This window comes from Primulina tabacum, chromosome 17 (genome assembly GCF_025594145.1).
Source record: "Primulina tabacum isolate GXHZ01 chromosome 17, ASM2559414v2, whole genome shotgun sequence".
Classification (NCBI taxonomy): domain Eukaryota; kingdom Viridiplantae; phylum Streptophyta; class Magnoliopsida; order Lamiales; family Gesneriaceae; genus Primulina; species Primulina tabacum.
In genome coordinates, this window is record NC_134566.1 from 15,705,779 (window position 1) to 15,726,933 (window position 21,155).

General features: G+C 42.0%; 1 protein-coding gene across 2 annotated transcripts; it reads right to left on the bottom strand.

The window, feature by feature from the left end:
- Positions 1–3,966: 3,966 nt before the first annotated feature.
- Positions 3,967–16,580, bottom strand: LOC142531765 (uncharacterized). Of its 2 annotated transcripts, XM_075638021.1 has the most exons (5): positions 16,154–16,580; positions 5,004–5,065; positions 4,510–4,904; positions 4,314–4,383; positions 3,967–4,158 (listed from the first exon to the last, which is right to left on the bottom strand). In XM_075638021.1, the coding sequence occupies exons 1-4, from the start codon at positions 16,419–16,421 to the stop codon at positions 4,338–4,340; spliced, it is 771 nt and encodes a 256-aa protein (XP_075494136.1). In that variant the 5' UTR covers positions 16,422–16,580; the 3' UTR covers positions 3,967–4,158; positions 4,314–4,337. The 2 variants fall into 2 exon arrangements, with proteins under 2 accessions (XP_075494136.1, XP_075494135.1); XM_075638020.1 differs by having other exon boundaries at positions 4,510–5,065.
- Between the last annotated feature and the right edge of the window lie 4,575 nt (positions 16,581–21,155).

Sequence of the window (21,155 nt, forward strand, 5' to 3'; positions counted from 1 at the left end):
GGCTTCAAAACTGCAAACAGTTGTGACATTATGTACAACGGATGTAGAATACATGACAGCTACTCAAGCTTGCAAGGAGGCAATATGAACTAAAAGATTATTGGAGGAGATCGGACACAAACAAGAGAATGTTCCTTTGTTTTGTGACAGTCAGAATGCCTTGCATCGCAAAGAATCCAGCCTTTCATTCCACGACGAAACACATTGGAGTACGAAATAGTAGAAGAAGGAAGTGTGGATATGCAAAAGATAACATAGCTGATTTTCTGACCAAACCAGTGAACACTGATAAGTTTGATTGGTGTAGATCCTCAAATGGCCTAGAGGAAACGTGAGCAGTAGAGAATGACAAGATTGAAAAGATGTGTGAAAACGTGAGCAGTATGGAATGACAAGATTGAAATGATTTGTCAAAGAAGGTGGGCAGACTATATTTTTTATCGTTGGTGGCAAAAACATTTATAACTTGGTAATTAGCATCGGATCCTTATAAAATTAATTAATTTCAATAGATAAATTAATGGATAGACACCCATTCCATAATATTCTAATTAAATACTTCAATATATAAATTTTCTCACAAACTATTAAGAGAATTCACCAATTCTAACTTATCAAAATTGTATTTTACTCATGTAATTTTACTTTTTGTTGATTTTTTTCGCCAAATTACTGACATGGCACTGGACACATTGTAGAACCCGAAAATCAGATTACGTATAAGCCATGCATAATTTCTATTATTTAATTAAAATGAATTTTTATGAAAATATGAAGTGTTTTATTTATTTTAAAAGAAGATGTTTAGTTTTATCTTTTCAGGATAAATACGCGAGGCCGGACCGGAGTTTGGAAATTAGAAATAAGATTAATAATGAGATAAATATTCCTAAATTTAATTTAAGTCAAGGAATAATTTAATTTAAAGAAATAGAATGTTTTAGGATTTATTAAAATTAGTTGGAATCAAGTTAGTAAATAAATTCTTTTAGGTTCAATATTTAATTAAAGCTTAAAATAAAATGTGAGAACAAATGGGGATAAAGTAATCTAGATATAATATAGTCAAGACATTTAACATAGCATTTAAATACTTAAATTTTTAAACCATGCAATGTAATGCAAGAATTTATTCTAAATAATGTGTTAATTCACTCAAATATATAATTGGTGTATTAAACCCTAAACATTTAAATACAAGAATTAATCAAGGTCATACCGTGCAAAATGATGGATGAATTTCGGTCCATGCCTAAACAAATTCAAAATGTTAGTAACACCCCATTTAAGCCATTCCTAATTACACTTCATGGTGTATTCATTTACCCTCTTAATTCACCAAGTTATAGTTATTCAAATATTATAGCACACCACATTTATCCTCAACTTACTACCTAGCATATCAACGTGTGTATGCAACACAAATGAGGGAAAAGAATCGGCTAGCAAGGAATAAGAAAACATTTCAAACCATTCCACTTCTTGAGTTGTAACCTCCCACCTTAATGCATATTATGGCTACTTTAACAGCTCTTATAACACCCACCTTCCTTGTCTATCATAGCAACACCCTGACCTTCGAAAATTAGCAGAAACGGCAGCTTAGAAACCGTGAAAATTACAGCAGGAAACAAGGAAAAGAAATCCAACTTCGTTCCGTCGCGTCGTATTGTCGTTTTGATTTGTTTTCTTCAAAACAAATTCCAGGCATGTATATGTTGTTCCTTTTCTCTTCAATCAAGTCCTACAAATATTTTAAAGCATGATATATTCATAATTCAAGCAGCAACTCGAAATTTTGACAGCAACATTCAAATAAATTTTGTACAGCCTTCTCGGCTCTTTTGCTTTGTGCTTCACGGTTTTACATGTTTATATTGTTACAGGGAGTTGCTCGATTCCAGGCCGTCATGGCTGCTTCTAGGAATGTGTTAGAGTGTGTTAGGGAGTTATTGTTTCACTGATTTGGGTCCAAACCTTTCAAACAAAAGCATGACAACAAATGTTTTCCCACAAGCCACAGATTGGGTCACGATTTTCTGTCATTGAGTTGTTTAAGGGCTGTTCAAATCCTGGCTGTCCTAGGGACTGTAGCCATGGTTAGAACTCTCCCTTAACATGTCTAAGACGTGACCAAGGTGTCCTTTCAAGTTTTGGTTCATGGTTCCCTCAAAACGTTTAAGCAACAACACAAGAACATATTTCGGTTTTTCCATTTCCTGTGTGAGTGTGTTTCGGTTTTGGGGTGTGGATTGGATTATGAATGGCTCCTAGCCTGTAGCCATGGTTCATACAACACTCCATCATGTCTAGATCGAACCACGGTTGATTAAATGGCCACTGGAACGAGACAAGACAATCAAATATTTCATTACATCACACTACACCCCAAAGGGTGCTCTCGGGTGGGAGCTGTGAGGGTCTTAGGTAGTGGCTTGGTTTGTGATTGGATTTTAGCTCTTAGCCATGGTCCAAGCCATGACTTAGGATGTTGGTAAGAGTCCTTGGGCAGTGGTTCAAGCCCATGGCCATTATTTTCATAGTTTGCTCCACAAACAAGCAAGCTGCCGCTGCTGTATTTTCTGCTTTTGACAGCAACAATGGGTAACGGTTTTGGTGATTGTTTGAGTACTTGGTTGGCTTTTAGCCCATGGTATTGAACTAGACAGTACCTCAATGAGTTAGAAAAGTCGTGTTTTTGTCCGTTCGTGATTTGGTTGAGTTTAGAGGTCATACGAGAATTTACGGTGAAAGGTGCCAAAATGGCTCTCGAAAGAGTGTTTTATGTTTTTGTGTTCCATTCACCTATTTTCGTGTTTTACAGTCCTTGTGCATATTTTTCAGTATGTTTGGGGTATTTTTAATCATGGTTAAACGTTGGTGTAATGTTGGTTCGGGTTGGTACGATGCCATGAGTGAATCGAGTTGTTGGTCCTAATCGTCTCATTTTTGGGTTCTATTGTTAAGTTTTGGTCAAGTTAAGAATATTTGCACGTGTCACATATTAGAATTAGGTTGCAGCAAGCCTGGGAGCGATCCAACTCATCCGGTAAAAATAAGGTTACAATTATATTACGTGCATAAAAATATAAAATGTTTATTTTTGGGATAAATACGATATGTCTTGTGGCCACCTTACGTTTATGGGTTTGGAAGTCGGTAGGCGCAACCGAAGACCTCTCCGCCCGGTGACTTACGACCGGTTTATGATTATGTATGGGTACGGACATCCAGTCCAAGGGCTGTGATTGATCTCTACCGCCCAGTATACTGTGGTTTAGTCTGATCAGGTGCTCACGTTATGTTATGGGCCACTTGTTTAGAAACATTATCTCTACCAGAAAATTATGATATGTTATGACAGAGCTCTATTGAGCAAAGCTTTTACGTATGATTTTCAGATATGCACGTAGTTATAATTATTCATGATACGATTTTCACCATACGCTTTACGATACCATATTTTTACGTTGCATGTGATTTTATGATATATTTACTTGTTATTCACGATATATACATGTTGAGTCTTTAGACTCATTACACTTGATTGTTGTAGGTACTGATGAGGTCGAGGCCGAGGGCGGAGACCAGTGAGTTGGCTTGGGACGCAGTAGTAAACTCGAGAACCTCATGATTTAATTTATGCACCTTTTATTATTCAAATTCAGTTTTAATAAAGTTGATGTTTACGTTGGATTATTTTTAAATTGTTGGTTGAAATCAATATTTGCTTCCGCTGTTAATTTAAAGTTAAAAATTATTTACATGTTTATTTTATGAATGAGGCCAGATAATTATTTATTTAGAAAATTTTTAATAATTCCGCTAAAATATGAATACGAAATACGGGCCTTTACACACATCATCAATTTTCCAATACCACATCAGTGCTTCGGTAAAATATCATGATTAAATTCTAAGCACTTTAAATGCAATAAGGCATGATGAATAGATTGTTGTTTCGAATTAACCCGTAATTGTCACATACAATCTCAAACACATTTATGTTGCCAAAACAAAATCAAGTAATATATAGTCTAATACCCTAAACATGCAAACTTGAAATAGCCTAAAACAGTTAAATATAGGAGTGTCCAAAAGATCATCAACAACGCAGATAAGATTCCAAAGCTCCCCCGTTTAAGTAGCATCGTGAACCTGCAGCAAGAGACAAACCCAACTCAATACATTGCACGCTGTTTGATCAGCTTTAATTTCGAGCGAATTAAGTTTAACAACAAATTAACATCTAATGCATATATATTTGTATCATTGGAAATAAAAAAATTGTGGTTTTCATTAAGTTCAAATACCTTGAAAATGAGATCTATATCTGATCAGCCACTTCGACCAAAATCATCTTTGTACTGCTCCTTCCGTATCCTGTGTAGCATACTTGTATCATTGGAAATTAAAGAAACTGTGGCTTTTATGAAAAAGAACTGTAGTTTTTATGAAAGAGCTAGTTTCATTTTAAATATCTTGAACATGGAATTAATTAATCCATACTTGTTCAGCCACTTTGAAACTACGGGACTAGGCTGCTGACCATGAATAATACTCAATTTCAGTACGGTGGTGTATAACTTCTTTTGAAAATGTTCTACGGACGTCTCGCAGTCTATCTTCTGTGCCATATAATAGCGCATTATTGCGTCTTTGTACTCCTGCTTGAGTTTATTGCGAAGCTTAGATTCAGAAACAAGATCAGCCAAAAGCGGTTCTTCCTTCGTAGGATTCAACCCTAACTTCGGTTTGGCGACATCGACAATCCTCTCCGCAAGGAGCGAACTGAAGTATTTCCGTTTCTTGGTAACTACATCAGCCAGCAAGGGATCATCCTCCAGTCCGGATATCAAAAAATCGACTTCCATGTTGACGCTGTCGTCGTCAGGCAACGATCTCTGACACAACATTATTAATATACGTGATAAAAAGTGAAAAAAAATAATGGAGAGCAAGGGACAAAATTTAGTCTTTCTGAATAAACTGAAAGAGAAAACCTGATAAGCAACACGGAGAGGACGAGGGCCTTCGATTGCTCCATCGTTCAACTGCAAAGGCCCTAAACATCCAAGCATTTCATACGGAAAAATCATCCAACAAAAAATAATTGACAATAGAAGAAAAAAACTGTAGAACCCGTAAATCAGTAGACGTATAAGCCATGCATAATCCTAGATTTTTAAATTTAATTGACTTCATTGCATGATTATTTTAAATGCATTTGTTTGAAGTTAATTATTTCATTATTTCAGTTCAGTAGATTGATTTTTAGCATTTCAGTATTTTCAGTGAGGCCGGACCGGAGTTGGAGTTTTGAGATAGAATTAAAGATTTGAGAAATATTTCCAGAAGTTAATTTAGCTAGTAACTAAGTTCATTTAAGTTAGAAAGGAAGGTTTGAAGATTTAATTTAATTATTTGAGGTGATTAAGAAATGAACTCATTTAAGTTATTAAATTAAGGGGTTAGCTCACTAAATTATTTAAAGGATTAGTAAGGCTTTCAAGGATTATTAGTTGACTAGATAATCAACATTTCCCTTTATTTTATCATGCATTTTTCGGCCACCCTTAGTGCTAGAAGATTCATTTTCCAACTCACCAACTTTGACCAATTCTTTGCATGTAATTAGTAGGATAATTCTAGGATTTTTGGGAGCACAATTTAATTAAATAAATGGACATATCCTAGTCTAGAATCAAGCTAAATTTCGGCCACCACCTCCTAGAAGCATCCACCAACTCATTTGATATCAATTCAAAATTCAAATTCAAAAGGGGAGTGGACTTGGTCTTGATATGATCCTATTTTTGTGCACCCTTCTCCTCACCTTCATAACCATCACTCCCCCCTCCACCTCCACCGAAAATAAGACCCCTTTTCAGTAGAAAAAACGTGGATAGCAGCTAGGGAGAAAGGGAGAAAAATCGAGAGCCAAGAAAGGTAGAGAAGCAAGCCACTCCGTCTCCTCCGCGCCGTCTCGTCTCTTCTTTTCGTTTTCTTTCAAAACGAAACCAGGCATGTCTAGATTTCTTTCAAACCTCAATCAAGTCATATTATCATTTATTTTTCAGTACATGATCATGTTTTAGCAAGCAAAAACCGAGATACATGTCAAAATATTTTTGGAACACACATGCAGAATTTCGGCCCTTTCATGACAAGCTTCACGTTTTTCTGAGTTTTGATGGTTTCAGGTATTGGATCGACTCCAGGTTCCCAAGGCGGCTTGTATACATGTAGTAGGATGCATTAGGACCATGTTGGTCCATTCAAACCAGCCCCATGCTTGCTGGAAATTCAGAATGACAGCAAGTTCCCCATAAGTGCAGAAATGTGATTCGAAATTTCAGTTTTGTGTCAAGGGTTGTGGATCTGATCTTGGCTGCCCCAAGGGCCTTTAGCCATGGTTGGATCACTTCCCTAGCATGTCTAAGACGTGACTAAGTTGCCCTTTTGGTGGCTTGGTCCATGGCTCATCGGTTTTTAAATAATCAACAAGAACAGCCCCTTTCCCCATTCGGCCCTTCCATTTTTCAGCATATGGTTCGTTTCTTTTGTGGCTTGGTGTGGATCTTGGTTGGCCTATGGCCCTTAGCCACGGTTCATATCATGCTCCTAGATGTCTAGATCGTGCCATGGTCAATCAAATGGCCACTGGAACGACGCAAGACATCGATCATAGCATAAACACTACACACGCATGCACGTTGCTCTCGGTTGGACCCTTCGGTTAAGATTTGGTGTGATGCGGATTGTGGCTGGCCTAGGGCCCTTAGCCATGGTTCAAATCATTCCTTGGGATGTTGGTAAGAGTCTCTGGTCGGTGGTTCACGCCCCAATGGCCGGTAGCCTCGAAAACGACACAAGGAAAAACAAGTGCGCAGCTGCTGTATTTTTGACAGCAAGTATGCTGCTGTTCAGAAGCGTCGTTTGAGTTCTTGGTTGGCTTTTAGCCCATGGCCTTGGACTGGACAGTGCCTCATTGAGTTGGGAAGGTCATGTTTTTGACCGTTCATCATTTGGATCATTTTTGAGGTCGTACGAGAATTTACGGTGCAATGTGCCAAATTGACTCTCGGAAGAGCGTTTCGTGTTTTGGCCTCCATTTCACCTAGATTTCGACCCTATCATTTTAGGAACATTATTTTATGATTTTTCAGCGTATTTTAATCATGACTATACGTCGGTTCAGTGTCGGTTCAGGTTGGCTCGGAGTCATGATTAAATGCGAAGTCATTAGGCGTCATAGTCGCATCTTTTGAACGTAAATTGCATAGTTGGTCAAGTTTAAGCTATTGCATATTTTTCATGGCACAGTTAGGTTGCAGCGAGCCTGGGAACGATCCAATCCAATCCAGTTGGTAAAATTACAGGAATTTTCATTATGCCAGTTAATTATTTTACGTGCATTAAATAGAAAATGATTATTTTTTTTGAGATTTATGCGATATGGCTTGTGGTTCATTCACTATGTGGGAGTGTTATTTTTATACGGTCGCCAGTGACCGATCAGTTCAGTATGGTACCACCCGGTCGCCAGTGACCGGCCAGCTCAGATCAGTTTCAGCCTCCCCGGTAGCCAGTTACCGATCAGTTCAGCTTAGTGCAGTGGCCACAGGCGTAAAACATAATCTCAACAGAAAATTTTACCAGATATTTCAGTACAGGCTCCAAGGAGCAAATATTTTTACAGTGATTTCCAGTTCAGTTATGCACGTATTATAATTGCTCAGTACAGATTATTTTCAGTATGCCTCAGGACAGGATATGTTAACTCATGCATATTTTAAATTCAGATTTTTACTCGTTACCTGCGATTTATGCATGCTGAGTCTTTAGGCTCACTAGACTTGATTGTTGTAGGTACTGATGAGGCCAGGGCCGAGGGCGGGGACCAGTGAGCCAGCTTGGGTCGGCAGTAGTGGCACCCGAGGACCTCAGAGCAGCAGTTGTTATTTTCTTCGCAAACAATTTTTATCAGTTGTTGGATATTTTTAAATCGTTGTTGTTGGCAAAAACTTTGATTTTCTTCCGCTGCAATATTTTGAAATATTGAACTTGATTCACCAGTGATTTTATGAATGAGGCCATTTAAGTTCTTTTAAAAAGAAAATTTTAAATTTTTCCGCAAATTTCCAAGAAAGGAGTTTTAGGGCCTTCACAGTTGGTATCAGAGCGGTGGTTCTGTATAGGGTTTCACTACTACTGACCGCGAGAAGCTCATGAAGCCACGCCTTTGGTCTGTAAGTTTTTTTTTCAGTTCAGCATTTTGTTCAGCATTTCAGTTATAGCATGAATTATTTTGTCAGCATGCTTCCAGATTTTCAGTATTTCAGAGTTCATTTAAAATAAATTATGGAATTATGCATGTTAGTTACGTATGGGTTATGTTGGAACAGTATGCCCCCTAGACGCATTTTAGAGCGCAACAGAGAAGTGGAGCCTCGCCGAGAGGACAGAGAGGAGCATAGACCGGAGGGAGACCTACCACCTCCTCCACCGCCCCCACTGGACATGAGTGCCCAGATGTTAGCTGGGATGGCACAGTTCTTCGCACAGTTTGCGGGGGGCAATGCCGCAGCCGTAGCCGCAGCCGCAGCCAGGCCGACAGGGCCCGAGGCTGTGTATGAGCGATTCATGAAGATGCGCCCGAAGGAATTCTCTGGGGCATCTGACCCCATGGTTGCCGAGGGATGGATCAAATCCCTCGAGGTTATCTTTGATTTTATGGAGCTGGGAGACGCGGACCGAGTCCGATGTGCCACCTACCTGTTCAATGGAGACGCCCGCTTATGGTGGGAAGGAGCTTCGGTAGCCCTTACATTGGCTACACTTTCTTGGACCCGTTTTACGGAGGTTTTCTACTCCAAGTATTTTGCTGAGGAGGTTCGCACCAGGCTGACCACCGAGTTCATGAGCCTGAGACAGGGGGATATGTCGGTTACGGAGTTTATCCGTAAGTTCGAGAGGGGCTGTCACTTTGTGGCCCTGATAGCGAATGATGCCAAAGCCAAGCTGATGCACTTCCTGGTGGGTTTACGGCCGATCTTGCGCCGGGATGTTAGGGTATCTGACCCTGCTACTTATGAGGTTGCCGTCTCCAAGGCCTTAGCCGCAGAGCAGGATCTGCGGGATATCGAGAGGGATCGCCAGGGCAAGCGCCCAGTCCAGGCACCGCACCGCCCTCCTCCTCTTCAGCATCAGCAGCAGAATAAGAGTCCTTTTCATGGACAGCCCAGGAACAGAGGCCAGCAGCAGCAGCAGCGGGGACGCCCAGCCCCGAGGACTCAGGAGCACCCAGTCTGTCCCAGGTGCTCACGACGCCATCCTGGAGCATGTATGGCTGGCTCAGGAAAGTGTTTTAAGTGTGGCAGTCCAGACCACATGTTGCTGCAGTGTCCTCAGAGGAATCTGCCTACCCAAGGCAGAGTTTTTGCTCTCCATGCCGCGGAAGCCAACCCGGAGACTATGTTGTTGACAGGTACCTTTAAACTTTAAGTTATTATTTGAATTTCCGCGTTTTGGGAATCGGGATTTAGATTTTGAACTTAGAACTGTTATAGGATTGCATGCTCTACTCAGATTTATTTCGGGGAAATTAAGCTAGAGGAACCTAGACCTTTGCATGTCTATAAGCTTAGATCTTGTAGTGGGATTCAACTTAGAGCTCCGCTCTTTCAGGGAGAATTTTTATATCTGGTTCCGCTACCAAGGCCTTGATAGATTAAGGGGCCACTCACTCGTTTATTTCGGAAGTCTTTGCAAACTTTCTCAAGATCCAGACCATTGGGCTAGATACAGCCTTTTCAGTAGTGTTGCCGTCAGGAGAGGAGATGGCAGCTACCAATGTTATCCGAGATATAGACCTTGAGTTGCACGGTAATCTTGTTTATGCGGATCTGATTGTGCTACCGATGCCGGAATTTGACATCATCCTAGGGATGGACTGGCTATTGAGGAACAGAGTGTTGATAGACTTCCAGCGGAGATCCGTTCTTGTCCGACCGCCTGGAATGGAGCAGTTCTTATTTGAGCCGGACAGGTACTTTTCCTTACCGCGCATTATTCCTTATGTTCAGGCTAGGAAGCTCATGCATAGAGGGTGTCGGGCATTTCTAGCAACCCTTTTTTCTGTCCCCGAGGAACCCAGCCAGTCAGCCTCAGATGTTCCGATTGTTAGAGATTTCTTAGACGTTTTTCCCGAAGACGTCTCTGGTATGCCACCAGAGAGAGAGGTGGAGTTTTCCATTGAGCTTATGCCAGGTGCGGCTCCGATATCCAAAGCACCGTACCGTCTAGCACCGACAGAGATGGCAGAGCTTAAGAAGCAGATCCAGGAACTTCTCGACAAGGAGTTCATTCGCCCGAGCTTTTCTCCATGGGGCGCGCCGGTCTTATTCGTGAAAAAGAAGGATGGCTCGATGAGGCTTTGCATTGACTACCGGGAGTTGAACAGGGTTACAGTGAAGAATAAATACCCACTGCCGAGGATTGAGGATCTGTTTGACCAGTTGCAGGGAGCTTCGATTTTCTCCAAGATAGATCTGCGTTCCGGTTATCACCAGTTGAGGGTGAGAGATGCTGATGTCTCGAAGACAGCTTTCAGGACTCGTTATGGCCACTACGAGTTCCTAGTGATGCCGTTCGGTCTGACGAATGCGCCAGCGATCTTCATGGATCTAATGAATCGCGTATTTCAGCCGTACCTCGACCAGTTTGTGATAGTGTTCATAGATGACACTCTTGTCTACTCCAAGAATCGGGAGGAGCACAGCAGGCATCTGACCACAGTGTTGCAGACATTGCAGAAACATAAACTATTCGCAAAGTTCAGTAAGTGCGAATTCTGGTTAGAGAAGGTGGCGTTCTTGGGCCACATTGTTTCTAGCAGTGGTATTGAGGTAGACCCGGCGAAAGTTGCAGCAGTCAGAGATTGGGTTGTGCCTCAGAATGCATCAGAGATCCGCAGTTTTCTTGGGCTAGCAGGATATTACAGGAAATTCATTCAGGGATTCTCATCCATTGCCGTTCCACTCATAGCACTGACCAAGAAAAATGTGAAGTTTGTGTGGAGCGAGGAGTGTCAGAAGAGCTTCGATACTTTGAAGCAAGCTCTTATCTCAGCACCCGTTTTGGCGGTACCGTCAGGATCTGGTGAGTTTGTCCTTTATACCGATGCTTCAAAGCTTGGTTTAGGTGCAGTTTTGATGCAGCATGGGAGAGTGATAGCGTATGCTTCTCGACAGCTGAAAATCCATGAGAAGAATTACCCTACCCATGATCTGGAGTTAGCGGCCGTAGTTTTTGCTTTGAAGATTTGGAGGCACTATCTGTATGGGGAGAAGTGTCAGATCTTTACCGACCATAAGAGCCTCAAGTATTTCTTTACGCAGAAGGAGCTGAACATGCGTCAGAGACGTTGGTTGGAGCTTGTGAAAGACTACGATTGTGACATTAGCTACCACCCAGGTAAAGCTAATGTAGTTGCGGATGCTTTGAGCAGGAAAGTCGCAGTGATGGCTCATTTGACGATTCAGAAACCTCTTCAGATCGAGATGCAGAGGTTTGATCTTGAGACTTACCCTCGAGGTAGAGTTCCTCGTTTATCTACCTTGACTATCCAGTCCTCTCTTATTGACCGTATTCGCAGCGGTCAGGCAGCAGATGAGCAGTTGGCACAGTGGAAGAAGAGAGATGAAGCTAAGGGCAGTGTTTTGTATTCAGTCAGCGACGGTATTGTGAGATACCGAGATATGATATGGGTTCCTAGCAGTGATTCTATCCGAGCAGACATCTTATCAGAGGCCCATACGTCCCCGTACTCTATTCACCCTGGGAGTACGAAGATGTACAAAGATCTGCAGCTATTGTATTGGTGGCCAGGAATGAAGAAGGACATCAGGCGTTTTGTATCCGAGTGCCTGACTTGCCAGTTAGTGAAGGCCGAGCATCAGAGACCAGCAGGTTTGCTCAAGCCTCTTCCTATTCCCGAGTGGAAGTGGGAGAACATTACCATGGACTTTGTGACCGGATTGCCGAGGTCAGCCAGAGGATCGAATGCTATCTGGGTGATTGTAGATCGTCTTACCAAATCAGCGCACTTCTTGCCTATTAAGACGACTTTCACCATGGTTCAGTATGCAGAGCTGTATATCCGAGAGATAGTCCGACTCCACGGTATTCCAGTTTCTATCGTATCCGACAGAGATCCCAGATTCACTTCCTCGTTTTGGAAGAGTTTGCATTCGACTTTGGGTACGAAGTTGCTGTTTAGCACAGCTTTCCATCCGCAGACGGATGGGCAGTCGGAGCGAGTTATTCAGATCTTAGAGGATCTTCTCCGTGCTTGCGTCATTGATTTCTCTGGGAGTTGGGAGTCGAACTTACCATTGGTAGAGTTCACCTATAACAACAGTTTCCAGTCGTCTATAGGTATGGCTCCGTATGAAGCACTGTATGGTCGCAAGTGTAGATCTCCTGTTCATTGGGATGAAGTAGGAGAGAGAGCAGAGTTGGGTCCAGAGATTGTTCAGCAGGCAGCAGATGTAGTAGTCAAGATCCGTGATAGGATGAGGACTGCCCAGAGCCGACAGAAGAGTTATGCCGATCAGCGGAGGAGAGAGTTAGAGTTTGCAGTGGGCGATCATGTCTTCGTGAAAGTGGCACCTATGAAGGGTGTCATGAGATTTGGCAAGAAAGGGAAGCTCAGTCCGAGATTCATTGGACCGTTTGAGATCCTCGACAGAGTTGGGACGCTAGCGTATCGTGTGGCTCTTCCGCCAAATCTGGCCGGAGTACACAATGTCTTTCACGTTTCCATGCTGAGGAAGTATATGGCAAATCCTTCGCATGTGCTGAATTTCGAGCCGTTGCAGCTTACTCCGAACTTATCTTATGAGGAGAGACCCGTGCAGATCCTAGACAGACAGGAGAAGAAACTTCGGAACAAGTTGGTTAAGCGAGTCAAAGTCAAATGGCTCAACCATTCAGAGGAGGAAGCTACGTGGGAGTCTGAGCCGGAGATGAGAAGTCGATACCCTGAGTTATTCGGTGAGTTCTAATTTCGAGGACGAAATTTATTTAAGGGGGGAAGGATTGTAGAACCCGTAAATCAGTAGACGTATAAGCCATGCATAATCCTAGATTTTTAAATTTAATTGACTTCATTGCATGATTATTTTAAATGCATTTGTTTGAAGTTAATTATTTCATTATTTCAGTTCAGTAGATTGATTTTTAGCATTTCAGTATTTTCAGTGAGGCCGGACCGGAGTTGGAGTTTTGAGATAGAATTAAAGATTTGAGAAATATTTCCAGAAGTTAATTTAGCTAGTAACTAAGTTCATTTAAGTTAGAAAGGAAGGTTTGAAGATTTAATTTAATTATTTGAGGTGATTAAGAAATGAACTCATTTAAGTTATTAAATTAAGGGGTTAGCTCACTAAATTATTTAAAGGATTAGTAAGGCTTTCAAGGATTATTAGTTGACTAGATAATCAACATTTCCCTTTATTTTATCATGCATTTTTCGGCCACCCTTAGTGCTAGAAGATTCATTTTCCAACTCACCAACTTTGACCAATTCTTTGCATGTAATTAGTAGGATAATTCTAGGATTTTTGGGAGCACAATTTAATTAAATAAATGGACATATCCTAGTCTAGAATCAAGCTAAATTTCGGCCACCACCTCCTAGAAGCATCCACCAACTCATTTGATATCAATTCAAAATTCAAATTCAAAAGGGGAGTGGACTTGGTCTTGATATGATCCTATTTTTGTGCACCCTTCTCCTCACCTTCATAACCATCACTCCCCCCTCCACCTCCACCGAAAATAAGACCCCTTTTCAGTAGAAAAAACGTGGATAGCAGCTAGGGAGAAAGGGAGAAAAATCGAGAGCCAAGAAAGGTAGAGAAGCAAGCCACTCCGTCTCCTCCGCGCCGTCTCGTCTCTTCTTTTCGTTTTCTTTCAAAACGAAACCAGGCATGTCTAGATTTCTTTCAAACCTCAATCAAGTCATATTATCATTTATTTTTCAGTACATGATCATGTTTTAGCAAGCAAAAACCGAGATACATGTCAAAATATTTTTGGAACACACATGCAGAATTTCGGCCCTTTCATGACAAGCTTCACGTTTTTCTGAGTTTTGATGGTTTCAGGTATTGGATCGACTCCAGGCTCCCAAGGCGGCTTGTATACATGTAGTAGGATGCATTAGGACCATGTTGGTCCATTCAAACCAGCCCCATGCTTGCTGGAAATTCAGAATGACAGCAAGTTCCCCATAAGTGCAGAAATGTGATTCGAAATTTCAGTTTTGTGTCAAGGGTTGTGGATCTGATCTTGGCTGCCCCAAGGGCCTTTAGCCATGGTTGGATCACTTCCCTAGCATGTCTAAGACGTGACTAAGTTTCCCTTTTGGTGGCTTGGTCCATGGCTCATCGGTTTTTAAATAATCAACAAGAACAGCCCCTTTCCCCATTCGGCCCTTCCATTTTTCAGCATATGGTTCGTTTCTTTTGTGGCTTGGTGTGGATCTTGGTTGGCCTATGGCCCTTAGCCACGGTTCATATCATGCTCCTAGATGTCTAGATCGTGCCATGGTCAATCAAATGGCCACTGGAACGACGCAAGACATCGATCATAGCATAAACACTACACACGCATGCACGTTGCTCTCGGTTGGACCCTTCGGTTAAGATTTGGTGTGATGCGGATTGTGGCTGGCCTAGGGCCCTTAGCCATGGTTCAAATCATTCCTTGGGATGTTGGTAAGAGTCTCTGGTCGGTGGTTCACGCCCCAATGGCCGGTAGCCTCGAAAACGACACAAGGAAAAACAAGTGCGCAGCTGCTGTATTTTTGACAGCAAGTATGCTGTTGTTCAGAAGCGTCGTTTGAGTTCTTGGTTGGCTTTTAGCCCATGGCCTTGGACTGGACAGTGCCTCATTGAGTTGGGAAGGTCATGTTTTTGACCGTTCATCATTTGGATCATTTTTGAGGTCGTACGAGAATTTACGGTGCAATGTGCCAAATTGACTCTCGGAAGAGCGTTTCGTGTTTTGGCCTCCATTTCACCTAGATTTCGACCCTATCATTTTAGGAACATTATTTTATGATTTTTCAGCGTATTTTAATCATGACTATACGTCGGTTCAGTGTCGGTTCAGGTTGGCTCGGAGTCATGATTAAATGCGAAGTCATTAGGCGTCATAGTCGCATCTTTTGAACGTAAATTGCATAGTTGGTCAAGTTTAAGCTATTGCATATTTTTCATGGCACAGTTAGGTTGCAGCGAGCCTGGGAACGATCCAATCCAATCCAGTTGGTAAAATTACAGGAATTTTCATTATGCCAGTTAATTATTTTACGTGCATTAAATAGAAAATGATTATTTTTTTTGAGATTTATGCGATATGGCTTGTGGTTCATTCACTATGTGGGAGTGTTATTTTTATACGGTCGCCAGTGACCGATCAGTTCAGTATGGTACCACCCGGTCGCCAGTGACCGGCCAGCTCAGATCAGTTTCAGCCTCCCCGGTAGCCAGTTACCGATCAGTTCAGCTTAGTGCAGTGGCCACAGGCGTAAAACATAATCTCAACAGAAAATTTTACCAGATATTTCAGTACAGGCTCCAAGGAGCAAATATTTTTACAGTGATTTCCAGTTCAGTTATGCACGTATTATAATTGCTCAGTACAGATTATTTTCAGTATGCCTCAGGACAGGATATGTTAACTCATGCATATTTTAAATTCAGATTTTTACTCGTTACCTGCGATTTATGCATGCTGAGTCTTTAGGCTCACTAGACTTGATTGTTGTAGGTACTGATGAGGCCAGGGCCGAGGGCGGGGACCAGTGAGCCAGCTTGGGTCGGCAGTAGTGGCACCCGAGGACCTCAGAGCAGCAGTTGTTATTTTCTTCGCAAACAATTTTTATCAGTTGTTGGATATTTTTAAATCGTTGTTGTTGGCAAAAACTTTGATTTTCTTCCGCTGCAATATTTTGAAATATTGAACTTGATTCACCAGTGATTTTATGAATGAGGCCATTTAAGTTCTTTTAAAAAGAAAATTTTAAATTTTTCCGCAAATTTCCAAGAAAGGAGTTTTAGGGCCTTCACAAAAACACTACTTTTGTCATTGCTGGTGCATCGGCGTCTAGGGAGATTAATGGCGATGATGGGAGTCTGATAAGGGATTCTGTCTTTGAACTGCTGAGGGTTTATGAAGCTGGATCGCGCTGCGATGGCCGACATTGGAAAGCTTCGATTTGGCTTCGAAGAAAGTCTTTCTTGTCCTACAAAATCACGTATTATATATAACCCCAGCCCTTTGATAAAAGCGGAAAGAAAATAAAATTCAGATCTCACTCTTCTCGGCGGTGGGGTGATAATTATCATTGGCCATTTTAAATGTCATAATAAATTATAGAGTTAAGGTAATAATATCATTTCTTATTTATGGCCAAAAATAAATAGTCTTTCGACTAAAATAAATCGTATTATATAATATCATATAAAATTGAAGTTTATTCGGTATAACTATTTAAAAGGAAAAACAAAAACCAAAACGAATAAACAGTTCATTGTTTTTCAAAGTAAAAAAGAAGGCAAAAACTTGTTTGAGACGGTCTCACGGATCGTATTTGTGAGACGGATCTCTTATTTGGGTCATCCATAAAAAAAAAAAATTTTTATGCTAAGAGTATTACTTTTTATTGTGAATATGGGTAGTGTAGAACCCGTAAGTCAGTAGACGTATAAGCCGTGCATAATTCTAGATTTTTAAATTTAATTGACTTCATTGCATGATTATTTTAAATGCATTTGTTTGAAGTTAATTATTTTATTATTTCAGTTCAGTAGTTTGATTTTTAGCATTTCAGTTATTTCAGTGAGGCCGGACCGGAGTTGGAGTTTTGAGATAGAATTTAAGATTCGAGAAATATTTCCAGAAGTTAATTTAGCTAGCAACCAAGTTCATTTAAGTTAGAAAGGGAGGTTTGAGGATTTAATTTAATTAATTGAGGTGATTAAGAAATGAACTCATTTAAGTTATTTAATTAAGGGGTTAGCTCACTAAATTATTTAAAGGATTAGTAAGGCTTTCAAGGATTATTAGTTGACTAGATAATCAACATTTCCCTTTATTTTATCATGCATTTTTCGGCCACCCTTAGTTGCTAGAAGATTCATTTTCCAACTCATCAACTTTGACCAATTCTTTGCATGTAATTAGTAGGATAATTTTAGGATTTTTGGGAGCACAATTTAATTAAATAAATGGACATATCCTAGTCTAGAATCAAGAGAGAATTCGGCCACTACCTCCTAGAAGCATCCACCAACTCATTTGATATCAAACCATAATTCAAAATTCAAATTTGGGAAGACTTGGTCTTGGATCTTCCTTAAATCTTGCACCCACTTCCCTCACCCTCCTAACCATTTTTCCCCCCCTCTCCTTTTAGAAAATTCAGAGTGAATTCACACTCATTTTCAGTAGAAAAATTGTGAGGTACCTAGCCAAAAAGAAGAGAGAAAATCGAGAGCAAGGTAAGGTAGAAAAGAGAAGCGCTCCACCTCCTCCGTGCCGCGTCGTCGTTGTTTCGTTCGTTTTCTTTCGAAACGAAACCAGGCATGTCTAGATTTCTTTCAAACCTCAATCAAGTCATATTATCATTTATTTTTCAGTACATGATCATGTTTATTCAAGTAAAAATCGAGATCCATGTCAAAACATTTTGAAACCACACATGCAGAATTTTCGATTTCCTTGGCAAGCTTCACGGTTTCTTTTGTTTTGTGAGTTTCAGGTATTGGATCGACTCCAGGCTCCCAAGGCGGCTTATATACATGTAGTAGGATGCATTAGGACCATGTTGGTCCATTCAAACCAGCCCCATGCTTGCTGGAAATTCAGAATGACAGCAAGTCCCCATAGGTGCAGAAAATGTTGTTCGAAAATTCAGTTTCTTGTCATGGAGGAAGGATCTGATCTTGGCTGCCCCAAGGGCCTATAGCCATGGTTGGATCACTTCCCTAGCAAGTCTAAGACGTGACTAAGTTGCCCTTTTGGTGGCTTGGTCCATGGTTCATCGGTTTTTAATAAAAACATCACAACAGCCCCTATACCCCTTCGGCTACTTCGGTTGGACAGCTTTTGGTTCGTTCTTTTGTTGCTTGGTATGGATCTTGGTTGGCCTATGGCCCTTAGCCACGGTTCATATCATTCTCCTAGATGTCTAGATCGTGCCATGGTCAATCAAATGGCCATTGGAACGACACGAGACATCGATCATAGCATAAACACTACACACGCATGCACGTTGCTCTCGGTTGGACCCTTCGGTTGAGTTATGGTGTGATGCTGATTGTGGCTGGCCTAGGGCCCTTAGCCATGGTTCAAATCATTCCTTGGGATGTTGGTAAGAGTCTCTGGTCGGTGGTTCACTCCCCTAATGGCCGATAGTCTCGAAACCAACTCAAGTCTTGTAGTTGCGCAGCTGCTGGAAATTACAGCAAGTTGCTGTGTTGGTTCAGAGGCTCGTTCGAGTTCTTGGTTGGCTTTTAGCCCATGGCCTTGGACCGAACAGTGCCTCATTGAGTTAGGAAGGTCATGTTTTTGACCGTTCGTGATTCGGATCATTTTTGAGGTCGTACGAGAATTTACGGTGCAATGTGCCAAGTTGACTCTCGAAAGAGCGTTTCGTGTTTTGGCCTCCATTCCACCTAGATTTCGACCCTATCATTTTAGGAACATTATTTTATGATTTTTCAGCGTATTTTAATCATGACTATACGTCGGTTCAGTGTCGGTTTAAGTTGGCTCGGAGTCATGATTAAATGCGAAGTCATTAGGCGTCATAGTCGCATCTTTTGAACGTAAATTGCATAGTTGGTTAAGTTTAAGCTATTGCATAATTTTCATGGCACAGTTAGGTTGCAGCGAGCCTGGGAACGATCCAATCCAATCCAGTTGGTAAAATTACGGGACATTTTCATTATGCCAGTTAATTATTTTACGTGCATTAAATAGAAAATGATTATTTTTTAGATTTATGCGATATGGCTTGTGGTTCATTCACTATGTGGGAGTGTTATTTTATACGGTCGCCAGTGACCGATCAGTTCAGTATGGTACCACCCGGTCGCCAGTGACCGGCCAGCTCAGTTCAGTTTCAGCCTCCCCGGTAGCCAGTTACCGATCAGTTCAGCTTAGTGCAGTGGCCACAGGCGTAAAACATAATCTCAACAGAAAATTTTACCAGATATTTCAGTACAGGCTCCAAGGAGCAAATATTTTTACAGTGATTTCCAGTTCAATTATGCACGTATTATAATTGCTTAGTACAGATTATTTTCAGTATGCCTCAGGACAGGATATGTTAACTCATGCATATTTTAATTCAGATTTTTACTCGTTACCTGTGATATATGCATGCTGAGTCTTTAGGCTCACTAGACTTGATTGTTGTAGGTACTGATGAGGCCAGGGCCGAGGGTAGGGACCAGTGAGCCAGCTTGGGTCGGCAGTAGTGGCACCCGAGGACCTCAGAGCAGCAGTTGTTATTTTTTTCCGCAAACAATTTTATCAGTCGTTGGATATTTTTAAATCGTTGTTGGCAAAACTTTAATTTTCTTCCGCTGCAATATTTTGAAATATTGAACTTGATTCACCAGTGATTTTATGAATGAGGCCATTTAAGTTCTTTTAAAAAGAAAATTTTTAATTTTCCGCAAATTTTCAAGAAAGGAGTTTTAGGCCCTTCACAGTTGGTATCAGAGCGGTGGTTCTGTATAGGGTTTCACTACTACTGACCGCGAGAAGCTCACGAAGCCATGCCTTTGGTCTGTAAGTTTTTCAGTTCAGCATTTTGTTCAGCATTTTAGTTAAAGCATGAATTAGTTTGTCAGCATGCTTCCAGATTTTCAGTATTTTAGAGTTCATTTAAAATAAATTATGGAATTATGCATGTTAGTTACGTATGGGTTATGTTGGAACAGTATGCCCCCTAGACGCATTTTAGAGCGCAACAGAGAGGAGGAGCCTCACCGAGAAGACAGGGAGGAGCGTAGACCAGAGGGAGACCTACCACCTCCTCCACCGCCCCCACCGGACATGAGTGCCCAGATGTTAGCTGGGATGGCACAGTTCTTCGCACAGTTTGCGGGGGGCAATGCCGCAGCCGTAGCCGCAGCCGCAGCCAGGCCGACAGGGCCCGAGGCAGTGTATGAGAGATTCATGAAGATGCGCCCGAAGGAATTCTCTGGGGCATCTGACCCCATGGTTGCCGAGGGATGGATCAAATCCCTCGAGGTTATCTTCGATTTTATGGAGCTGGGGGACGCAGATCGAGTCCGATTTGCCACCTACCTGTTCACTGGAGACGCCCGCTTATGGTGGGAAGGAGCTTCGGTAGCCCTGACATTGGCTACACTTTCTTGGACCCGCTTTACGGAGGTTTTCTACTCCAAGTATTTTGCTGAGGAGGTTCGCACCAGGCTGACCACCGAGTTCATGAGTCTAAGACAGGGGGATATGTCGGTTACGGAGTTTATCCGTAAGTTCGAGAGGGGCTGTCACTTTGTGCCCCTGATAGCGAATGATGCCAGAGCCAAGCTGATGCACTTCCTGGTGGGCTTACGGCCGATCTTGCGCCGGGATGTTAGGGTATCTGACCCTGCTACTGATTAGATTGCCGTCTCCAAGGCCTTAGCCGCGGAGCAGGATCTGCGGGATATCGAGAGGGATCGCCAGGGCAAGCGCCCAGTCCAGGCACCGCACCGCCCTCCTCCTCATCAGCATCAGCAGCAGAATAAGAGGCCTTTTCATGGACCGCCCAGGAACCGAGGCCAGCAGCAGCAGCAGCAGCAGCAGCAGCGGGGACGCCCAGCCCCGAGGACTCAGGAGCACCCAGTCTGTCCCAGGTGCTCACGTCGCCATCCTGGAGCATGTATGGCTGGCTCAGGAAAGTGTTTTAAGTGTGGCAGTCCAGACCACATGTTGCTGCAGTGTCCTCAGAGGAATCTGCCTACCCAAGGCAGAGTTTTTGCTCTCCATGCCGCGGAAACCAACCCGGAGACTATGTTGTTGACAGGTACCTTTAAACTTTAAGTTATTATTTGAATTTC

Bases quoted from the DNA above. Each gene is read 5' to 3' on its own strand.
- LOC142531765 (XM_075638020.1), bottom strand. From the start codon at position 16,421: ATGATAATTATCACCCCACCGCCGAGAAGAGTGAGATCTGAATTTTAT. The intron at 5,066-16,153 runs GTAGTGTTTTTG...TTGGATGTTTAG, and splicing joins ATGCACCAGCAATGACAAAA to GGCCTTTGCAGTTGAACGAT. The intron at 4,384-4,509 runs GTATGGATTAAT...TATGCTACACAG, and splicing joins GTTTCAAAGTGGCTGAACAA to GATACGGAAGGAGCAGTACA.